This window comes from Hyperolius riggenbachi, chromosome 11, assembly GCF_040937935.1.
Source record: "Hyperolius riggenbachi isolate aHypRig1 chromosome 11, aHypRig1.pri, whole genome shotgun sequence".
Taxonomy (NCBI): domain Eukaryota; kingdom Metazoa; phylum Chordata; class Amphibia; order Anura; family Hyperoliidae; genus Hyperolius; species Hyperolius riggenbachi.
The window spans coordinates 252,189,544-252,208,810 of record NC_090656.1 but is presented as its reverse complement, the minus strand read 5'-3'; the positions used below and the strand labels follow the sequence as shown (position 1 = coordinate 252,208,810).

At 48.2% G+C, this 19,267-nt stretch overlaps 1 protein-coding gene across 1 annotated transcript in view; it reads left to right on the top strand.

The window, feature by feature from the left end:
* ATG13 (autophagy related 13) overlaps positions 1 to 11,254 on the top strand; it is a 97,494-nt gene extending 86,240 nt beyond the window's left edge. Inside the window, 7 exon segments of the mRNA XM_068260681.1 lie at positions 2,369 to 2,479; positions 6,555 to 6,676; positions 6,759 to 6,879; positions 7,038 to 7,115; positions 8,423 to 8,530; positions 8,636 to 8,761; positions 8,986 to 11,254. Coding sequence (XP_068116782.1) covers positions 2,369 to 2,479; positions 6,555 to 6,676; positions 6,759 to 6,879; positions 7,038 to 7,115; positions 8,423 to 8,530; positions 8,636 to 8,761; positions 8,986 to 9,063 — 744 coding nt within the window. The 3' untranslated portion in view covers positions 9,064 to 11,254.
* The last annotated feature ends 8,013 nt before the right edge of the window (positions 11,255 to 19,267 follow it).

The following is a 19,267-nucleotide window of genomic DNA, read 5'->3' as shown; positions in this document are numbered from 1 at the left end:
CAAGGGGTGGGGAGATAATACACTTTGCTTCAAAAAGTTTAGAGAAGTCACAGATACTCTCTTCACACCTTCCCCTGCATAAATAAATGCAGCTAGAAGGGGAGGGGTAACATTGCAGCTACTATAGCTATAAGAAGCCAGGAGAAACTGCAGGAGAAAAATTTCGTTTGGTTCCCTTTATTGGACACCTTAAGAAATGAGAAAGAAACTTGAATATAAACCAAGTAAACCCAGTCTCTCATTTTCACGGTTAAAAATGGTAAACACGATTATTAGCTGAGGGGACCGTTGTGCCCCCATCATAGCTCCGGCTGCCAATCCCCCCCCTCCCCTCACCCTAGGACACCTCCATAGAAAGCCCAGCGGCGTTTCTACACGTATCCGTCACCAGAAATGATGCAGACCTTGATTGCAATAAGAGAACTGGGCCTAAATGGCAAACTCACTATACATGGTCGCTGGTCCTAGTTACATTTTCAAGAGAGGTCCCCCACTAACACCCTGCACATGCTGGGCAACAAACTTTCAGAGCCTAACTTTGCCTAGCCATTTTGCGTACTTCCTTTGCAACTTATAGCTTTCTGTAAAGTTTTAGGGGGACTCTGAAGAGCTCCCCCTGTGTGTCTGCTCTCCCTCTTCTCACAAGATCCATGGCTCCCGCAGGGATAGCACCAGGGCCGGCCCGCTCATGAGGCGGGGTGAAACTTTTGCCTCAGGCAGCACTTCTAGGGGGGAGGCAACCGTACGTCCATGCGGGGGGCCGGTCGCCGAGCTGGAGGGGTAGCTTGCAGGAAGGGGGTATTGGGCCTAGCGGTGGGGAGGGGGGTCGGAACCTCCCCTCGCCTGGGTCCCCCGATCTGCGCTCCACCTCCAGCATTAAATATTTACGTAGCAGACGATAGTAAGAGGGACGGGCGTGCATCACTCACCTCCTGCAACGCCGCCCACTGTATTGTAAGTGGACGGCATTGCAGGAAGTGACGTCAGTGGAGCGCACGCTGGAACCGGAAGAGGTGAGTGATCCCGCCCGTCCCTCTTACTATCGGCTGCTACGTAAATATTTAAAGCTGGAGGTGGAGCGCAGATCGGGGACCCAGGAGAGGGAGGGGGGATCCGACCCCCCTCCCCACCGCTAGGCCCAATACCCCCTTCCTGCCTGCTACCCCTCCAGCTCGGTGGCCGCGCCCCCCCCCCCCCCCCCCCCCGCACCCACGGCTTGGGGGGGGGGGGGGGCTGCAATTTTTTTCTAAGTTTGCCTCAGGCGGCAAAAAGTCTAGGGCCTGCCCTGGATAGCACCTCTTCTCTCCCGCACTGATCCTCTAGTGGCGGCTTCTGCTGATCACGTCATCAGCAGCATAAGCCTTCACTAGGGGGAGTTGTGCAGGACAGGAGAGGTCTGTGATCCCCACGGGAGCCATGGGCTAGGTGAGACGCTGTCGCTACACTGCTACTTATACATGGGAGCAGGAGACTTGGGAGGGGGCAAACAAAAGGGGACACAGGAAGACACGTGGGGGACACCAAGACGCTCCCGGAATATGGACGCAGCAGGTTTAATATATATTTTTTTCCCCTGGTTTTTGCCCTCTAAATCTAGGTGTGTCTTATATTCCAGGGTGTCTTATACGGTGGCAAATACAGTAAATAGCCATATTAACAGCATTACGAGGGGCAGGTATGGCAGTTCAGTATAAGTCAGGCATGGCACCCTTGGTACAAGCCATGCCTGCAGGAGCCCTTTAATAAAAGCGCAGGAGATTTGGGCGCAGCTGACGCCACCATAGACCGTAATAGGAATTAGAGTGTAACTTCGGCGCCATCGGAAGACGGAGCTGAAGTTACATTTAAAACACTGTAATTTGTCCGCCAGCAATAGCTGGAAGCCGAATTGCATCATTCCCCATTATCCGTGTGGACCTGGAGGAGGAATAGTATTAATGCCTCCGGGACTTGTGCAGCAGCAGTATAAGCCATATATTGGCTGTGTCCTGCGCCCAAGTCTCCCTGCGGCCAGTTATCTCGTACACTGCCTGCACCCCTTTAGATACACCATTGGCTCCCGTCATTGCTCACACGTTCCCTGGGAATGTGAGCCATTCCTTACCTTCTCCGACTTGCAAGTGAGAGATCCCCAAACCCTCCACAACGCTGTCAGCATGCATCGAAGGCCTCCTTTCAATATTGTGTAAAGCCATTGTAATGTGAGATTTGGAGCCTGTGTGCAGTCGATAAGCACTTGTATTGCTGGAGTGATCCAGGCTCTAGGGAAGCAGATAATGGCCGTATTCATCTTGGAAGACTTGCAGTTGTTCCACCTCTTTATTTCCTTATTTCTCTTCCTTGCTCCTCTCTCTGTCTGTCTCTCTAGCTGTACAGCTCTCGCCTTTCCTATCAGCCGACCGTCCTTGGAGCTGGATCCTCCGAGCTCTGCTATCCGGTGGCCTTAGCTGCTGGAGTGAGCGCTACCCTTCCTCATCAGGTATTCCTCATCCAGGAGGAGACGGATGTGCGGTGTGCATGGGTAGAGTGTTTGCCTGCTTGTGGAGAACCTGTCTAGATCGCTGTGGCTGTCGGGAGGACTGGAGATGTAACACTGTAGGCCAAAGCAGGTGGTTTCGGCACTCGGAGCCGAAACTAGGCGCCGATTTAGCAGTCAAGCTATAATGTGTGAGGCATGTAATGGTAATTCTGGGTTCCAGCAGTTGCCAGACTCTGAATTACATCTCCCTCCAATTTGCTATGACTCAAATGGGGAATAGTATTTACCAGGGCTGTGGAGGCGGGTCAAAAATCATCCAACTCTGACTCCTCAGTTTATGAAACCACTGACTCCGACTCCGGGTACCCAAAATGGCTCCAACTTCTCGACTCTGGCTTCTTCTTTTAATACTTATCTGGGCTGGGGATTTGGTACAAAAATCATCCGACTTCCGACTCCAGTTTAAGAAACCACTGACTCCCAACTCCGACTACAGGTAGCCAAAATTGCTCCGACTCCACAGCCCTGGTATTCAACGCCATTGTGAATTTGAGTCAGGGCCGAGGCAGAGGCTGGAGAGGCTCCAGCCTCAGGGCGCAGTGTAGGAGGGGGCGCACAATTCATTCACCTGTCATTCCTAATTGTGTTTGAAGCAGAAATAAATAAGAAAAGGGGATACATGGCAGTGACTGCAAGCCAGATAACTAGATATTAAGGTGTTGGGGAGGTTGGGGGCTCTGGGGCACCTATTAGTCTAATAGCAATCAGTGTGTGACAGCTGGGGTGGGAGGGATGGAGGAGGAGCCTCTTAGTGTAATAGCAATCAGTGTGTGACAGCTGGGGTGGGAGGGATGGAGGAGGAGCCTCTTAGTGTAATATCAATCAGTGTGTGACGGCTGGGGTGGGAGGGATGGAGGAGTCTCTTAGTGTAATAGCAATCAGTGTGTGATGGCTGGGGTGGGAGGGATGGAGGAGGGGCCTCTTAGTGTAATAGCAATCAGTGTGTGATGGCTGGGGTGGGAGGGAGGGGCCTCTTAGTGTAATAGCAATCAGTGTGTGACAGCTGGGGTGGGAGGGATGGAGGAGGAGCCTCTTAGTGTAATAGCAATCAGTGTGTGACAGCTGGGGTGGGAGGGATGGGGAGGAGCCTCTTAGTGTAATAGCAATCAGTGTGTGACAGCTGGGGTGGGAGGGATGGAGGAGGGGCCTCTTAGTGTAATAGCAATCAGTGTGTGACGGCTGGGGTGGGAGGGATGGAGGGAGGGGCCTCTTAGTGTAATAGCAATCAGTGTGTGACGGCTGGGGTGGGAGGGATGGAGGAGGGGCCTCTTAGTGTAATAGCAATCAGTGTGTGACAGCTGGGGTGGGAGGGATGGGGAGGGGCCTCTTAGTGTAATAGCAATCAGTGTGTGACGGCTGGGGTGGGAGGGATGGAGGAGGGGCCTCTTAGTGTAATAGCAATCAGTGTGTGACGGCTGGGGTGGGAGGGATGGAGGGAGGGGCCTCTTAGTGTAATAGCAATCAGTGTGTGACGGCTGGGGTGGGAGGGATGGAGGGGCCTCTTAGTGTAATAGCAATCAGTGTGTGACAGCTGGGGTGGGAGGGATGGAGGGGCCTCTTAGTGTAATAGCAATCAGTGTGTGACGGCTGGGGTGGGAGGGATGGGGAGGGGCCTCTTAGTGTAATAGCAATCAGTGTGTGATGGCTGGGGTGGGAGGGATGGAGGGGCCTCTTAGTGTAATAGCAATCAGTGTGTGACGGCTGGGGTGGGAGGGATGGAGGAGGGGCCTCTTAGTGTAATAGCAATCAGTGTGTGATGGCTGGGGTGGGAGGGATGGAGGAGGGGCCTCTTAGTGTAATAGCAATCAGTGTGTGACGGCTGGGTGGGAGGGATGGAGGGGCCTCTTAGTCTAATAGCAATCAGTGTGTGATGGCTGGGGTGGGAGGGATGGGGGAGGGGCCTCTTAGTGTAATAGCAATCAGTGTGTGACGGCTGGGGTGGGAGGGATGGAGGGGCCTCTTAGTGTAATAGCAATCAGTGTGTGACGGCTGGGGTGGGAGGGATGGAGGAGGGGCCTCTTAGTGTAATAGCAATCAGTGTGTGAAGGCTGGGGTGGGAGGGATGGAGGAGGGGCCTCTTAGTGTAATAGCAATCAGTGTGTGACGGCTGGGTGGGAGGGATGGAGGGGCCTCTTAGTCTAATAGCAATCAGTGTGTGATGGCTGGGGTGGGAGGGATGGGGGAGGGGCCTCTTAGTGTAATAGCAATCAGTGTGTGACGGCTGGGGTGGGAGGGATGGAGGAGCCTCTTAGTGTAATAGCAATCAGTGTGTGACAGCTGGTGTGGGAGGGATGGAGGGGCGCACTTTGGTGTCTCAGCCTTGGGTGCTGGAGGACCTTGTCCCGCCTCTGATTTGAGTGGTAGCAGTTCGAGCAGTCATTCGGGTCACCCTGCGCCCATCTTACTGGCGGCAGGATAATATGTATGCACTTTAGGCTAGATTCACACTGGCGTTGGGAAAGGGTGATGTTGCCCACCACTCAGTGGTGCAGTAGTGATGCCCAGTACATTTTGCATGGTAATCTACTTGGGACGTCTATAGTTGGCCATGCAACAACCAACTTTGCATGTCAATCAACCATCCGATTAGATAATTTTACTAAATTGGAGGAAAATCGGTTGAAAATGTTTGTTCGGGAGGGTGTGGCAGTAATGGCCACTTACATGAGGAACCCCTGCCACTGTCCGCCTCGGAGATGTGTTTTGTAATTCTCACCTGTCCCACTGACGTGACTCCCGGTGTCTTCTGCCATTGCACACGTTACTGCCATTGCACCAGGCACATGTGTGTGATGTCACACATGTGGCGTCTGGTACCGGCAGTCACGGTAACTGCAGATGGGGGAGTAATGATGGAGGACACCGGGAGTGACCTCAGTGAGACAGGTGAGAGTTTACAGAACATGGGCACTGGCGGGGGGGAAGGGGCAGCCAGGCAGGTAGTGGACATGACATGGTGTCACTAGGCCAATTCCTGATATATTTCATGCTGAAATCTATCGAGAATTGTTGTGTGGTGTATGGGCAGACAGAGATCTGTCTCGTGGTCGATCTGTACCATCACCTGATGTATGGGCACATTTAGAGATGGCCATAAGATGCAATACTGAGCTGATGTCGACGTCCATCACCAACTTGAAACCCTCATGGAATCCCCACCTTTGTATTTTTCATTGGTGTTCCCTCACCCAGCAATGGGAATGACAAGGTAATGCGGGTGATTAACGCCAGTGAGAACTTAGGCTAAGAAACCCAAAAGTGAATCTGAGCACTATCCAGGAGGCCGCTTATTGGTGAATAAAGTCCATAGCTTAAGGGGGAACTGAAGTAAGAGGTATACGGAGGCTGCCATATTTATTTCCTTTTAATCAATACCAATTGCCTGGCAGCCCTGCTGGTCTATTTCTCTGCAGTAGTATCCGAATAACACCAGAAACAAGCATGCAGCTAATCTGGTCAGATCTGACTTTAAAGTCTGAAATACCTGATCTGCTGCATGCTTGTTCAGGGGCTATGGCTACTAGTATTAGAGGCAGAGGATCAGTAGGGCTGCCAGGCAACTGGTATTGCTTAAAAGGAAATAAACATGGCAGCCTCCATTTATCTCTCTGTTCAGTTCCCCTTTAAGGTTTGGCAACAAGGATGGTCTTATGGAGAAACCCAATCCTGCCATTTGGTCTCAAGTTTTCTCAATACAAACAGGTTCCGTTTTCGGCTTTGAGAGGTAGTTCGTACTTTGAATTTGTTTGCAAGTTGAGTGCTGTGTTCTACATGGTGATGTGCGGATAAATGATTAACTTTCCCCATACTCTGGATTTTGGACATATACTGTAGCATAAACTTTAGTCTTTGATCGGTTTCAATGTGCTTTTAGGGCTGGTTCATACTGTGAGCGACTGTGCTCCGCTCACTGAACGCCCATAGATCCCCTTCATCTGGTCTCCAAATGACCATGAAACATAATGTATTAGTCAAAACTTAAATGATTGGTGATAATTGTGGTGTGTTTCTGCAGATGATGGTGCCGGGTAAGGAGGGCGGATTGCCCACGGTTACCGCCCAGCCGGCACATGGAACTCAAGCTGAGCATGACCGAGCTCTCCTGACGTCCCCGTCCAATGTCACCGGCTACAGCAGGTAGGTCCTCCGCCCACACTTCTGTATGTACGATAGCATCGCTGTCCACTTCCTGCGCTCATTCCCGCCTTTCCCCCCCCAGCGAGGAAGCCGACACCCCATCCGGCAGCAACACGGGAGGCAGAGGCGGCTCTCCGAACAAGACTCCTCACGTCATCTTCACCAGGAAAGTGGGGGCCTTTGTAGACAAACCCTCCCCGCAGGTGAGTGGAGCAGCATAGTGTCTATAATAAAAGGAATACAAATAATAAAAGTTGCTTGATTGCACCATCCTCACGTCTGCTACTGCCTACCTGTCTTTTTATGTACAATGGCAGTTTCTATGCGCACTGTCACACCCTATGCTGCGCTTCCTCCTCAGGTCACCTACGCCAGCACCGATATACCTTTTTCTGTGTTTGCACCAAACCTGACTGATGTTGAGGAGCACGACCCCATGGTAAGTACCTATGAGCCGGACACAAGTCACAATGGTATCAAATAGTTTAACCAGTTAATGAATTTGGGCAGTATATCTATGCCCCCGGAGACTTCATCTTAGCTCCAGGGGCGTAGCTATACATACATCGCCGCAAGTTGACACAAGTTATGGACATCTTTAACCGTTCTCAATACTTTTTACCAATCACCCAGGTTCCCCCTCCCCCCCCCCCCCCCCCCAGCTTTCCAGGGTGAATGGGGGGACATGGGTAACTGGGGAAAAAGGATCAGTGGCAGGGATCTGGACACTCTGTTACTGTGACCCCAAGTGGAGGAGTTGTCCAGGCATCAGTGTCGGGGGCTGGGTCAGTGGCTGCTCCTGTGCTTTAGCTCCACCCCCTTTTGTTACTATGCAGTGCTATGAGAGAGGTCCGACACTTTGACTCTGCGCTGGACCAGATCGAACAGCAACACCTCTGCAATCTGGCAAAATTTGGTAAAGATAGCGGACACATGGGTGGGGGTGATGGCTGGCAGCGTTCTGTCCAACATTTTAATCTGTACAGGATAAAGCTGTGCCATATTTTGTCAGCAACAGTGCCATCCAGTAGCAGCCATATTTTCCTGTGTCGGACTATGTCCAACATTGGTGCTATAGGGAAAAATGCCAAAGTCTGATATAGTCAAACGTAGGATTGGAAAGGGTTGATAGAAGTATTACTTAAAGAGACTCTGTAACAACATTTTGAGCCTTCTTTCTTCTATCCTATAAGTTCCTATACCTGTTGTAATGTGGTCTGTCTTACTGCAGCGTTTTCTTGTTGCACAGTGGCTGTATTATCTCTGTTATATAATCTAATCTTCTTTCCTTTGTCAGCTTTGTTGGCTCAGGCAGGAATGTGCTGCTCTGCTGTGATAGGATAGAAGTTATACACACCCTCTCCACGCCCCCTGCAGGCTCTGTATGAGTTGAGTCACAGACTGAGCTCCTCTCAGCCTATCACAAGCTGGTTAGCCTTGTCTTTTGTTTGTAAACACTGCCTAAAACTGGCAATTACAAGCCAGGATCACAGCAGGGAGTGGCAGAAACAGCACAGAGGGGCCCAGGAGAACATAATGAATAGAATGGTATGCTTTTTATTGTAAGAATTTTAGAGTACAGATTCTCTTTAAGCCAGACTGTGCTGTAATTTTTTTCTGAAAGGGTAAGGTTAATGTTTGGCTTCTTCATCGCTGCTGATAATACTGACCTTAGCTTACGGGCTGCCGGCTGGAAGCCTGGCATCAGATCCTGAGAGCATCAGTCCTCTGTGCTTTCTCTTGCAGGTGGTATGCCCTGACAGTCCTGAAGAGGTGTCTCCAGATGCCCGGAGCTTGCAGAGCTCATGCTCCAGCAATGAGGTGCCCCAGGATGACTTCGTGATGGTGGATTTTGTAAGTTCTCCTGTGCCATGTCCTTATCACAGCCCTACTGTATTCCACCAACCTCTCTTGTGCTGTATGAGGCCTGTGCCTCACGGATTCTCCTGTGTCTTCCAGAGACCGGCCTTCTCTAAAGACGACCTACCTTTGGATGTGGGGACCTTCTACCGAGAGTTCCAGAACCCTCCTCAGCTCAGCAGCCTCTCCATAGACATTGCTGTGCAGTCCATGGCTGAAGATCTGGTGAGGAGACGGGATCACTTTCTATAGAAACTCAGGGTTGGAACGATATGTGATGGGATGCCACAGCAACTCAGAATGCTTTGCACTTCATTGACCATCACCATCTACCATTAGCAGAAAGGAAAAACATAATTAACAGTACACAAAGAATAAAAACACTATGAATTTCTTGTAATGGTCACCTAACTAAAATTCTAATTTTGACCTTCTACTCTTCCTTGTAGGACTCTTTGCCGGAGAAGTTGGCCATGCATGAGAAGAACATGGAGGAGTTTGACGCCTTTGTTGACTCTTTGCAGTAGGATGAAGAGATCTGAGGCAGGAAAGTGGACCTGTGTGGTCCAAATGGTTTAAAACTGACCGATACACCCTTGGATTACCGCCCCTGCTGTTGCAGTTCCTTGAAGGATAACTGTACTTGCAGCTACAGTTACCCATCCCCTCCCCAAAGTGCTGCAGTCCTACCCCATATCGCTTGCTATCCTTCTCACCGCTGGGGTTGGGAAAAGCTGATTTTTTTTTTTGCTATTGGCTCTTTCATTAGAAGCCACCCCCCCTGCTATCTTCTGTAGACAGGACAAGATGTCACTTACGCACTTGTGAGGCCAGGCTGCAGCGGCGGATATTTTCCTTAAGCGCTATCATCTAGCAGCGGCGCAGAGTTTTATGCGACACTTCGTGGAGCGGATGGGAACTTGCACCTTTTTTTGGTGAGTGCAGTTATCCTTTAACCGGTTCTCGGCTGGGCACCCAATCGGCAGTGAAGACAACTTTCTTACTCCTGACCCTCTTTCTATAAGCTGAGACTTTTCCCTTATTGGACAAATAGGACAAGAGGCGGGGCCAGGAACTGTACAGCAAGGCCAGTAGATGGAGTGATGTATGTATTGCCATTGAACACGCACCTTCTATATCTCTGCAGTCTACTGATGTAAATAGGATGTTCCAGACTGCATCGCACCTTACATGAGCCGAGTGCATACGTCCCATCAGCATTGACACAACTTCTGCCCTCTTCTCTGCCTTTCTCATCACAGCCCATCTTTTAGACGTATAGAATCTCTTTCCACCATCAACGAATGGCAGTACAATGTAATATAGACACCCAATCAGAAACAGTGGTTCTGCCTTATCTCAGCCAACCATTGCAGCTTTCTGAAGGACAACGATCAGCTATGGCCTCCGCTCTAAAGTGAGAACACTGGGGTTTGGTAAATAAGAGTACACCCACGTCAGTTACTGTAAATAATCTTTCAGTACAGTTTATCCTTTGCTGATGATTTGCTTTGTAAGATTTTTGCAGGAAATTAATTTATCGTCAGCCCTGCGTATCGCGGGGGTGAGTATTGACAGACTTTCAGAATGTGACTTTACACCCCCTGCGTGGTGTTACTGATAAGTAGCTTCTCTCAGCCCAAGCCAGTCATTGCAGTGGGTTGAAAATAGAACACTACTGTCCTTCAGGAAGTTGCTTTAGTTCTCTCCTGAAATAGGTGATCTAACCAGCTGGCTGGAGGGAGGGAGTAGAAGTTCTCCAGCTGACAATAATAACTTTAGTTAGGACTATCAGAAGTTACAGAAGCTGTTTGAGCTGTAGCTACTGCTGGCTACTCATTCTTTAGTCCAGTAACATCTAACAGAAGAATAACCAGAAGGAAAGCAACGTTTTTTGCCCGCCTCCTTTGATTAATAATTGCTTATGTTTTCCTTTAGGGGTATAAGTGCCCCCCTGCTGGTCCTAAGTGTGGGACTTCTGCTTGCGCTGTGAGTATAACGGTGCTTCCTGATACATGTAAAAGATGCTCATCTAAGACAAAGTCTCTGGTTAATGAATGCGATGGAGTTTAGGTTCGTTCTTGAATCTGTCCATAAATGGAAGCACTGTGCCAGCTCTGTCCCCTGTACCTCCTTTATGCCCTCCAGTTTCCCCCTCTGTGCCACCTCTTTTCCTTTAGTGTCCCCCTTTGTGTCACCTCTGTCCCCTGTGCCTCCTTTATGCCCTCCAGTGCTCCCCCCCCCCCCCCGTTCCCTTGTGCCTTCAGTGTCCCCCTCTGTGCCACCTCTGCCTTCACTTTGTCCCTTTGCCTCCACTGGGACACTCTGTGCCATTTCTGCCCCCCCCCTTGTGCCGCCTTCTGTTCTAGTGTTGGTTGTAATGTGCTAATTTCACTTACGCAGTACAGCCGTGCACTTGTTCCCACCAGGGGCATAACAATGGCCCCTGCAAGGGATGCAGGCGCAGGGGGGCCCTTGGATGGTGAAGCCTAGTAGGGGGCCCACCTAGGGACGTTTTAAGGGGCAGGAGGGGAACGCAGCACAGGATACTGGGGGCACCTATAGCTGGTTAACCTATACTGGGGGCACCTATACCTGGCTATCTATACTGGGGGCACCTATATGTGGCTCTCTATACTGGGGGCACCTATACCTGGCTCAATACCTGGCTAAATAAGATTGCAATCATATTTTATTAATGTATCAAAATCATAAAAACATGATAAAATAGCATGGGTACATGGCAGATGATGCACAGGCGTTTCGGACCGTAATAGTCCTTTCTCAAATCATCATAGACCCACTATGATGATTTGAGAAAGGACTATTACGGTCCGAAACGCCTGTGCATCATCTGCCATGTACCCATGCTATTTTATCATGTTTTTATGATTTTGATACATTAATAAAATTGGATGGATTTTTTGATGGTGCGGATCTTGAAGATTCATGGTTTGATACTCAGTGCTCCAGAGTGGATCTTGGCACAACATATTGTTACCATTGGTGCAGCAACAATCTTGTTAAGATTGCAATCATAGGAGGAAACCATTTATTCCATAAAACGGTCACATTCATGCAAGATCTAAATGTAAACTTAAAGAGACTCCGTAACAAAAATTGCATCCTGTTTTTTATCATCCTACAAGTTCCAAAATCTATTCTAATGTGTTCTAGCTTACTGCAGCACATTCTACTATCACCATCTCTGTAATAAATCAACTTATCTCTCTCTTGTCAGACTTGTCAGCCTGTGTCTGAAAGGCTGCCAAGTTCTTCAGTGTTGTTCTGTGATGCATCTCCCCCCTTCAGGCCCCTCTCTGCACACTGCCTGTGTGTTATTTAGATTAGGGCAGCTTCTCTTTTCTCTCTTATTTTTTACAAGCTGGATAAATCCTCCTCTGAGCTGGCTGGGCTTTCACATACTGAGGAATTACATACAGGCAGAGCTGTCTGCACTCTGCAGGAAGAAACAGCCTGACACTTCAGTGCATGAGAGATGCAGGGGGAAAGAAACACACAAATGATCTCTTGAGATTCAAAAGGAAGGCTGTATACAGCCTGCTTGTGTATGGATGTATTTTATGTATTTTCTATGTGTGGACATACTGTACATCAACTCACTTCCTGTTTTGGTGGCCATTTTGTTTGTTTATAAACAAACTTTTTAAAACTGTTTTTAACCACTTTTAATGCGGCGAGGAGCAGCGAAATTGTGACAGAGGGTAATAGGAGATGTCCCCTAACGCACTGGTATGTTTACTTTTTTGCGATTTTAACAATACAGATTCTCTTTAAGTTACATTATGCACCGCAAAAAACGTTTTCACATAAGACCGCACACTGAGTATACATTTGTCCGATATCTCAGCGCTAATCTGTTTTTCTGGTCACTTCCTTTACAATAGGATGGAGCAGGACAGAAGTAAGAAGCTCATTTTCCCTGAAGCAGAACTCTTTCTGCTGACATTACACAAATGTGTGTATTCTCCCTGTTCTGTACACAGTCCTGGCATCATTAGCGACATGGCCTCTCCTGTAATCCTTCCCTAAAGCTGATTTTTGTTGTTTATAGAAGTAACTGAAAATATCCTAAAGTCAGGATGTCTGTCACTCCAAGATGATAAATAATGTGGGGATAGTCCATGCGATGTGAGTAATAACCGAGTTGATGCAAATTCTGTGCAGCTTGGAACTGAGCCAATCAGATGCAGCAGCTACAAATTTCAATTAGCCAATTTCCAAGATTCATACAATTTGCATGCGCCCCGAAACTTTAGCATCTCACTGACTGTCTGCAGTCGCCAGCATTAGTTCAGTTACCTGGATAAAAGTGACCTGCACTAGTTAGAAGGCTGCACACTTGAGGTAGGAATGAGTAACTTCAGCCCACTAACAGCCTGGTCCTATTAGTACTCTTCATCTATGACGATGTTGTTGGGCAGTACTGACGCTCTCATGTATACAATTCATACACTACAGATAGACAGGATCAGGAAATGATGTCAGCAGAGAAGCCCCGCCTCCAGGCAGCTCCCTGGAACGCGGTAGGTGTAATTCATAGGTTACCCAGTGGCGTCCCATGCGTTGTTTTGTAAAGTGTTATTGAAGTCTGGCAGAAGGTTTAATGCTGCTACCACCCCCTCCCGATAACGCCAGTCCCAGGTACTGGGAGGGGGGGGGGGGGGCACTGTGGCAATGAAAGAGATGTAATTCTAATATGTATTATAAAATAAATATATGTATTTACATGACCTGCTGAGTGTCCTCTTTGCATGACTGCAGTCTTCCTGTACTCTGTGTGGTTGAAGTTATTGATTTCTGGCTGTTTTAACCACTAAAAGGACCACTATCGCGAAAAAAGTAGCCAGTTAAAATCTGACAGAACCAGCAGGTTTTGGGCCAGTCCATCTCCTCATGGGGGATTCTCAGGGTTTTCTTTGTTTTCAACAGCATTTCCTGAACAGCAGTTGCAAAGTCTACCTGACAAAATAGTGTGCAAGTGAGTAGGGAGGCTGGCTGGTATCTTACTATTTTGGCAGTTAAACTGCTGTTCAGGAAATGCTGTTGAAAACAAAGAAAACCCTGAGAATCCCCCATGAGGAGATGGACTGGCCCAAAACCTGTCGGTTCTGTCAGATTTTAACTGCCTACTTTCCTCAGAACCAACTCATCAGGGCCCACGGCCGAAGAACTTTCAACCTCAGGTGAATAGGCTTTGCAGCTGGCTACCAAATTACCCAATCTGAGGAATTGTTTAAACCAAGAGTGAAGAATGCCTATCCAGTTGGCCAAGTCCTCTCCAATTATAGAACCAAAATTGTACTGCGCAGACAGGAAAAAGCAACTGGGTTGACTAGCCGCAGGCCGCCCTTCCACCAGGATAGACAACATTTCTCTTAATTATGATCAGCCTACATTCCTACAGCAAGTGCAAAAATATGCCAACAATCCTTACCCAAGTTAGCAGTAGTCTGCTCTCCCAATTTTCAGCTAGCTAATTGTATAAGCTGTTAGTCTGTATTTCTCCTGTCTGGCTCTCAGGGAAATTGCTGATGTTGCTGAAACCCAAGAGAATCTGAAGACGTGTCTGACACTTCTGCTGTCTGGAGGATCAACTGTATACTCCTCACCATGACAACAGGGACAGCCCTCTGCTGCGCATGCGCACTGTCCCAGCTTGAGACCTATTGTATGGCTCTCAGGAAAATACATTTTAACTTATTGCTGACCACCGCCTAACGCCAATCGGCGTTAAGTCCTGGGGCTTGCCTTTGTTTCAGTCTCCCAGCGGCGATCTGTTAGATGGCCAAATCGCTGTCTAATTGCCATGTACCGCGATGTGATCTAAGGCAGCGCTGTACTGGGGACAGCTGTGTGACACGGCTGTCCCCTCTGTAGGCAGGGACGGGATCGGCTGTCATAGGCTGAAGCCTGTGATAGCTAATCATGCTGATAGGCTGGCGGGGGGAAGGAGGGGATTTAAAAAAATAGAGAAAAATATTTGAAATCTAGGGAGTCCTCAGACCCCACCAACAGAAAGCTCTGTTGACCGGGAGAAAAGGCGGGATGGGAAATATCAGTCCGCCGACAATGCGTACACACGCACTACAGTCTGCTGAAAACCCGCCCAGTGGGAGGTGCCGACGGACCCGTCGTTGGGTGCTGTAGTGCGTGGGTATGCACCTTTAAGCTACCTAAATGTTCATATATCTCAATGGTTTTAAAGACATCCAAAATGAAAATGAACTGATGAAATAAACAATTGTATCTATCCACTTACTCCTAAAAATGACTTTTAGACATCCCACAGTATTATTTTATATTTGAATCTAGTTTTTAAGTTTTTACTGTTTCATTGTCTCTGCTCAGTGACACCTTCATTGAAGTATGCTAGAGCTCAAATCTATGAATTATTGACCCTTGTTATCTCTTTCCTGCTCTCAAGCCATTTACTGACAGGAAAGTGTTTTATGGCTGTAATTACTTAGAGACGTCTCGAACGGTTCGCTGGTGAACGGTTCCAGGCGAACTTCGGGTGGTTCGCTTTCGCCTGCGAAGGCGAACTTTCCCGGAAGTTCGATTCACCCCATAATGCTCTATTGAGCAGAACTTTGACCCTCTACATCAGTCAGCAGGCACATTGTTGCCAATCAGACTGCACTCACTCCTAGAGCCCCACCCCCCCTTATAAAAGGCAAGGTCCTTGTGCCGTTTTACTCAATAGTCTGCCTACACTAATTAGTTAAGGGACAGCTGCTGACAGACTCTGCTAGGGAGAGTTTAGTTAGGCTCTTATAGGCTTGTTCCTAGCTAATTGTTGTTCCTTATATTACTTCCCTCACTCACTCCTCCTCCCCTCTTCCCCCCCCCCTCCTCTCTCCCTCCTCTCCTCCCCCTCCCCCTTCGGACAACTGTTGAGCACAAAAGGCAAGGCCATGCCTGGGTGGGGTTGAACCACCAACCTTTTAGTTAACAGCCAAACACGCTAACCAATTGTACCGCAAAGACTGTGCATGCAGTTGCTGTTGAATGATTTTATGGGGATGTATGTGTGTCTTTTGGAGGGAGGAAGTAAGTCTGCTCCAAGAAGTTTCAGCATGTAGTGTTGGTGGTATAATGGTTAGTATAGCAGCCTACAGAACGGTACGCCTGGGTTCTATTTCTAGCCAATGTGAGTTGGCTTTTGACATGCTACACATCCCTAAGCAAGCTCATTTTTCTCTTGGATATATCATAATGGTACATGCTAGGCTGGTTTCAGAATGTAGTGTTGGTGGTGGTGTAGTGGTTAAGAGAGCTATCTACCACGCATTCAGACCTGGGTTCAATTCCCGGCCAAGGTATGTAAGCTGGCTTTTGAAAGACTACAAATCTTTAAGCAAGCTCATTTTTCTCTGGGATATATCATAATGGTACATGCTAGGTTGGTTTCAGAATGTAGTGTTGGTGGTGGTATAGCAGTTAAGAGAGCTATCTACCACGCACTCGGACCTGGGTTCAATTCCCGGCCAAGGTATGTAACCTGGCTTTTGAAAGCCTACAATTCCCTGGAAGATGAGACTCTCTTCCCTCCAGGAGGAAGGGAGGAGGGAGAGATACATTGCCTGATGTTGTAAAACAGTGTAGGCCTGTAATTGAACATTGAATGAGCTTTGTGACCTTAAAATAGGGGTTTATGTGAAATCTAGATGTTTGCCTGGGACTTTTGATGTGTATTTCACTCAATCATGTCTTCCTCCAGGTATTAGATCTCTTGAAACATGTTTTCTATCATTTTTCCAGCTGGTAGAAATTTTTCTAAATTTTTAAGTTCGCCTCCCCATTGAAGTCTATTGCGGTTCGCGAAAGTTCGCGCGAACCGAACCTTCTGCGAACTGAAAATAGGAGGTTCGCAACATCACTACGTATCAGTAAGGGTTACGCTATAGTCCAACCCAGACAGAAACAGTCTTTTGCATACCTGATGTTTAACTCTTTCAGGCAGAGAAAGAAAAAAAGAAACAGCATAGTAATTTGTGTGCTTGGTACTGTACACACACGTCTATCTCATGTCACATGTCACCTCGGGTATCCTTTAAAGAGAAACCATAACCAAGAATTGAACTTCATCCCAATCAGTAGCTTTCCCATGAGAAATCTATTCCTTTTCTCAAACTGATCATCAGGGGGCGCTGTATGACTGATATTGTGGTGAAACCCCTCCCACAGTGTGATGTCAGGACCATGATCCTGACATCACACTGTGGGAGCCTTGTTGCATTGTGGGAAATAACAGCTTTTTCCAATTGTTAAAAAAGCAAGCAGCACCTCCTTCCAGTGACATCACCTGCCAGCAGTAAAAATGTCACCATGTGATAAATGTCAGAATGTAAATCAGGGAGAGGAAAGATTTTACATTGAGCAAACACTGGCTAAATTATTTATACATAATTATTCTAAAAATTCAGCCCTTTTTTATTGTTATTTTCACTAAAGTTCCTCTTTAAAGGGGCACTATGGTTAATGTCTTTGTTTTTTTTGTCAATGCAATATTTATATCAGTATGTGGAGCATAATTAGAAACATGTAATGTGGCAGATGAATTTTTTTTTTTACACTGACATCATTCTTGCAGAGGTTTAGAGTCACGTCAGAGATTTACCTTACTGACGCGACTCAGGCTAATCCACTATGTTTGTAGGAGGCATCTTTCCCTGCTGTTTGAGATGCCGTAATTGTCCACCCCTCTGGGCAGCGCTGGGAGGATTGTCCCATCTTCCAACTGCAGTTACAGAAGTCACCCATCAGCCGTAAAGTGCTGCAATTAGACACTGTGCTGAGTGGCACGCAACCTCCATCTGCGGTGGGAAGCAACCGCCGTGTGGTGAGGGACGCAGCCTCACTGATGACGCTGCCTAGGCAAGGACCCCTGTACTGAAGCTGGCAATGAAACGGACACCTATTGTTGACTGTGTCTATGGTTACCAGACTTCGGCATTGGAAGTGCGCAGTGCAGCAGCGGAATGAAACAGCAGACACAAGCGCTGTAGCTGTGTAATGCTTTTTATGTTTTAATTTGGGTGAAATTTTTTTTTCACCTAAATTAAAACATAAAAAGCATTACACAGCTACAGCGCTTGTGTCTGCTGTTTCATTCCGCTGCTGCACTGCGCACTTCCAATGCCGAAGTCTGGTAACCATAGACACAGTCAACAATAGGTGTCCGTTTCATTGCCAGCTTCAGTACAGGGGTCCTTGCCTAGGCAGCGTCATCAGTGAGGCTGCGTCCCTCACCACACGGCGGTTGCTTCCCACCGCAGATGGAGGTTGCGTGCCACTCAGCACAGTGTCTAATTGCAGCACTTTACGGCTGATGGGTGACTTCTGTAACTGCAGTTGGAAGATGGGACAATCCTCCCAGCGCTGCCCAGAGGGGTGGACAATTACGGCATCTCAAACAGCAGGGAAAGATGCCTGTATAACGGGGAAGGGGGACAGGAAAAAGAGGAACGTAATAATGTGTTTTTGCATCACCTTTCTATATAGAGATAAGGTCCTGAACCGTATTGCAATAGCAAAATTGTGAAAACAAAGGCTCCTGAGGACACACCGGTGTATGCAAAAATGAAAAAAATCTTTATTGGCTACACATGAAAACAGATCAATATTGCATCAAACAACGGAGCTAAAAGAGCAACAGCGCTGTTGTCATTAAAACCAAGGCTCACCACCAATCACACTGACACACCTCCCCATACACACTAGGCAGGCTTTGGGGTACCCCGTATGGATCACAAAACACAGTCCACCCGCGGAGGGCTAAGCACAAGAGGGAAGCAGCATAGAGAAAGGCAATTGCTATGCAAGCATGTCCAGCAGCAATCAAACAGACGTAATTAAGTCTCATTCAAGAGGACCGGCATTTCCTATACCATGGCATTTACCACATGAGTGCTTATACTCACGACCTCCCACAGTCCGCCGAGAGCAATGCACTTCAGCTTCACCTGGCTATATTATGCCAGCCGCCCAGGTAGGCTGCAGATGCTGTATTCCAGAGGGGGCCCCCGCCTTGAGATGTGGTCCGGCGTGAGATCTAATGGCACTGGCAGTGTAAACTTCTCCTGCTATGGAGCCGGTAGTGTGCGTATGCATACAGGCATCTGGTGCAGAAGGTGTCCACAGAGTTCAGTCACTCAGAGTCCGTCCGCCAGCACAGCCATCTCGCACAAGGCCTGTTCCCGGTAGCCGGCGCCACAAGACGCCAATCTCCACGTGTACTTGCGGAGTTGCCAGCGCGTCACCACCTAGCGGGTCGGAGGTCAGTGGGTTGGGTGGAGGCAGCCAATCACCGACTAGTTTCGCTTGACAACACCAAGCTTCATCAGGGCGGGGCTTAGAGGAGTGAGCCTCCTTAAAGGGCATTCCCGGCTCCACCTCCTCAAGCGCAACAATACTGTTTTTTAAAGGCATGGGGAACGTGCTAATCCTATCTCAGTATGTTGAAGGGGAAGCAGAGTTCTACATCCGGGATTGGGTAGACAGCTTTATAGTCCACACATACTTCAAAACATCTACCTCCCAAGGTGCGGATCTCTTACCCTGTCTCACGGTATAAAGATACAGTGTTTTTTCAAGTAGTTAAAATGTATCACTGGCAAGGTCATTAAATGGGAAAGTGAGAGGGGGGGGGGGGGGAGGAAGAAAGGGGGAGGGGAAAGAAAACCAAATCCTCTGACAAGGATTACA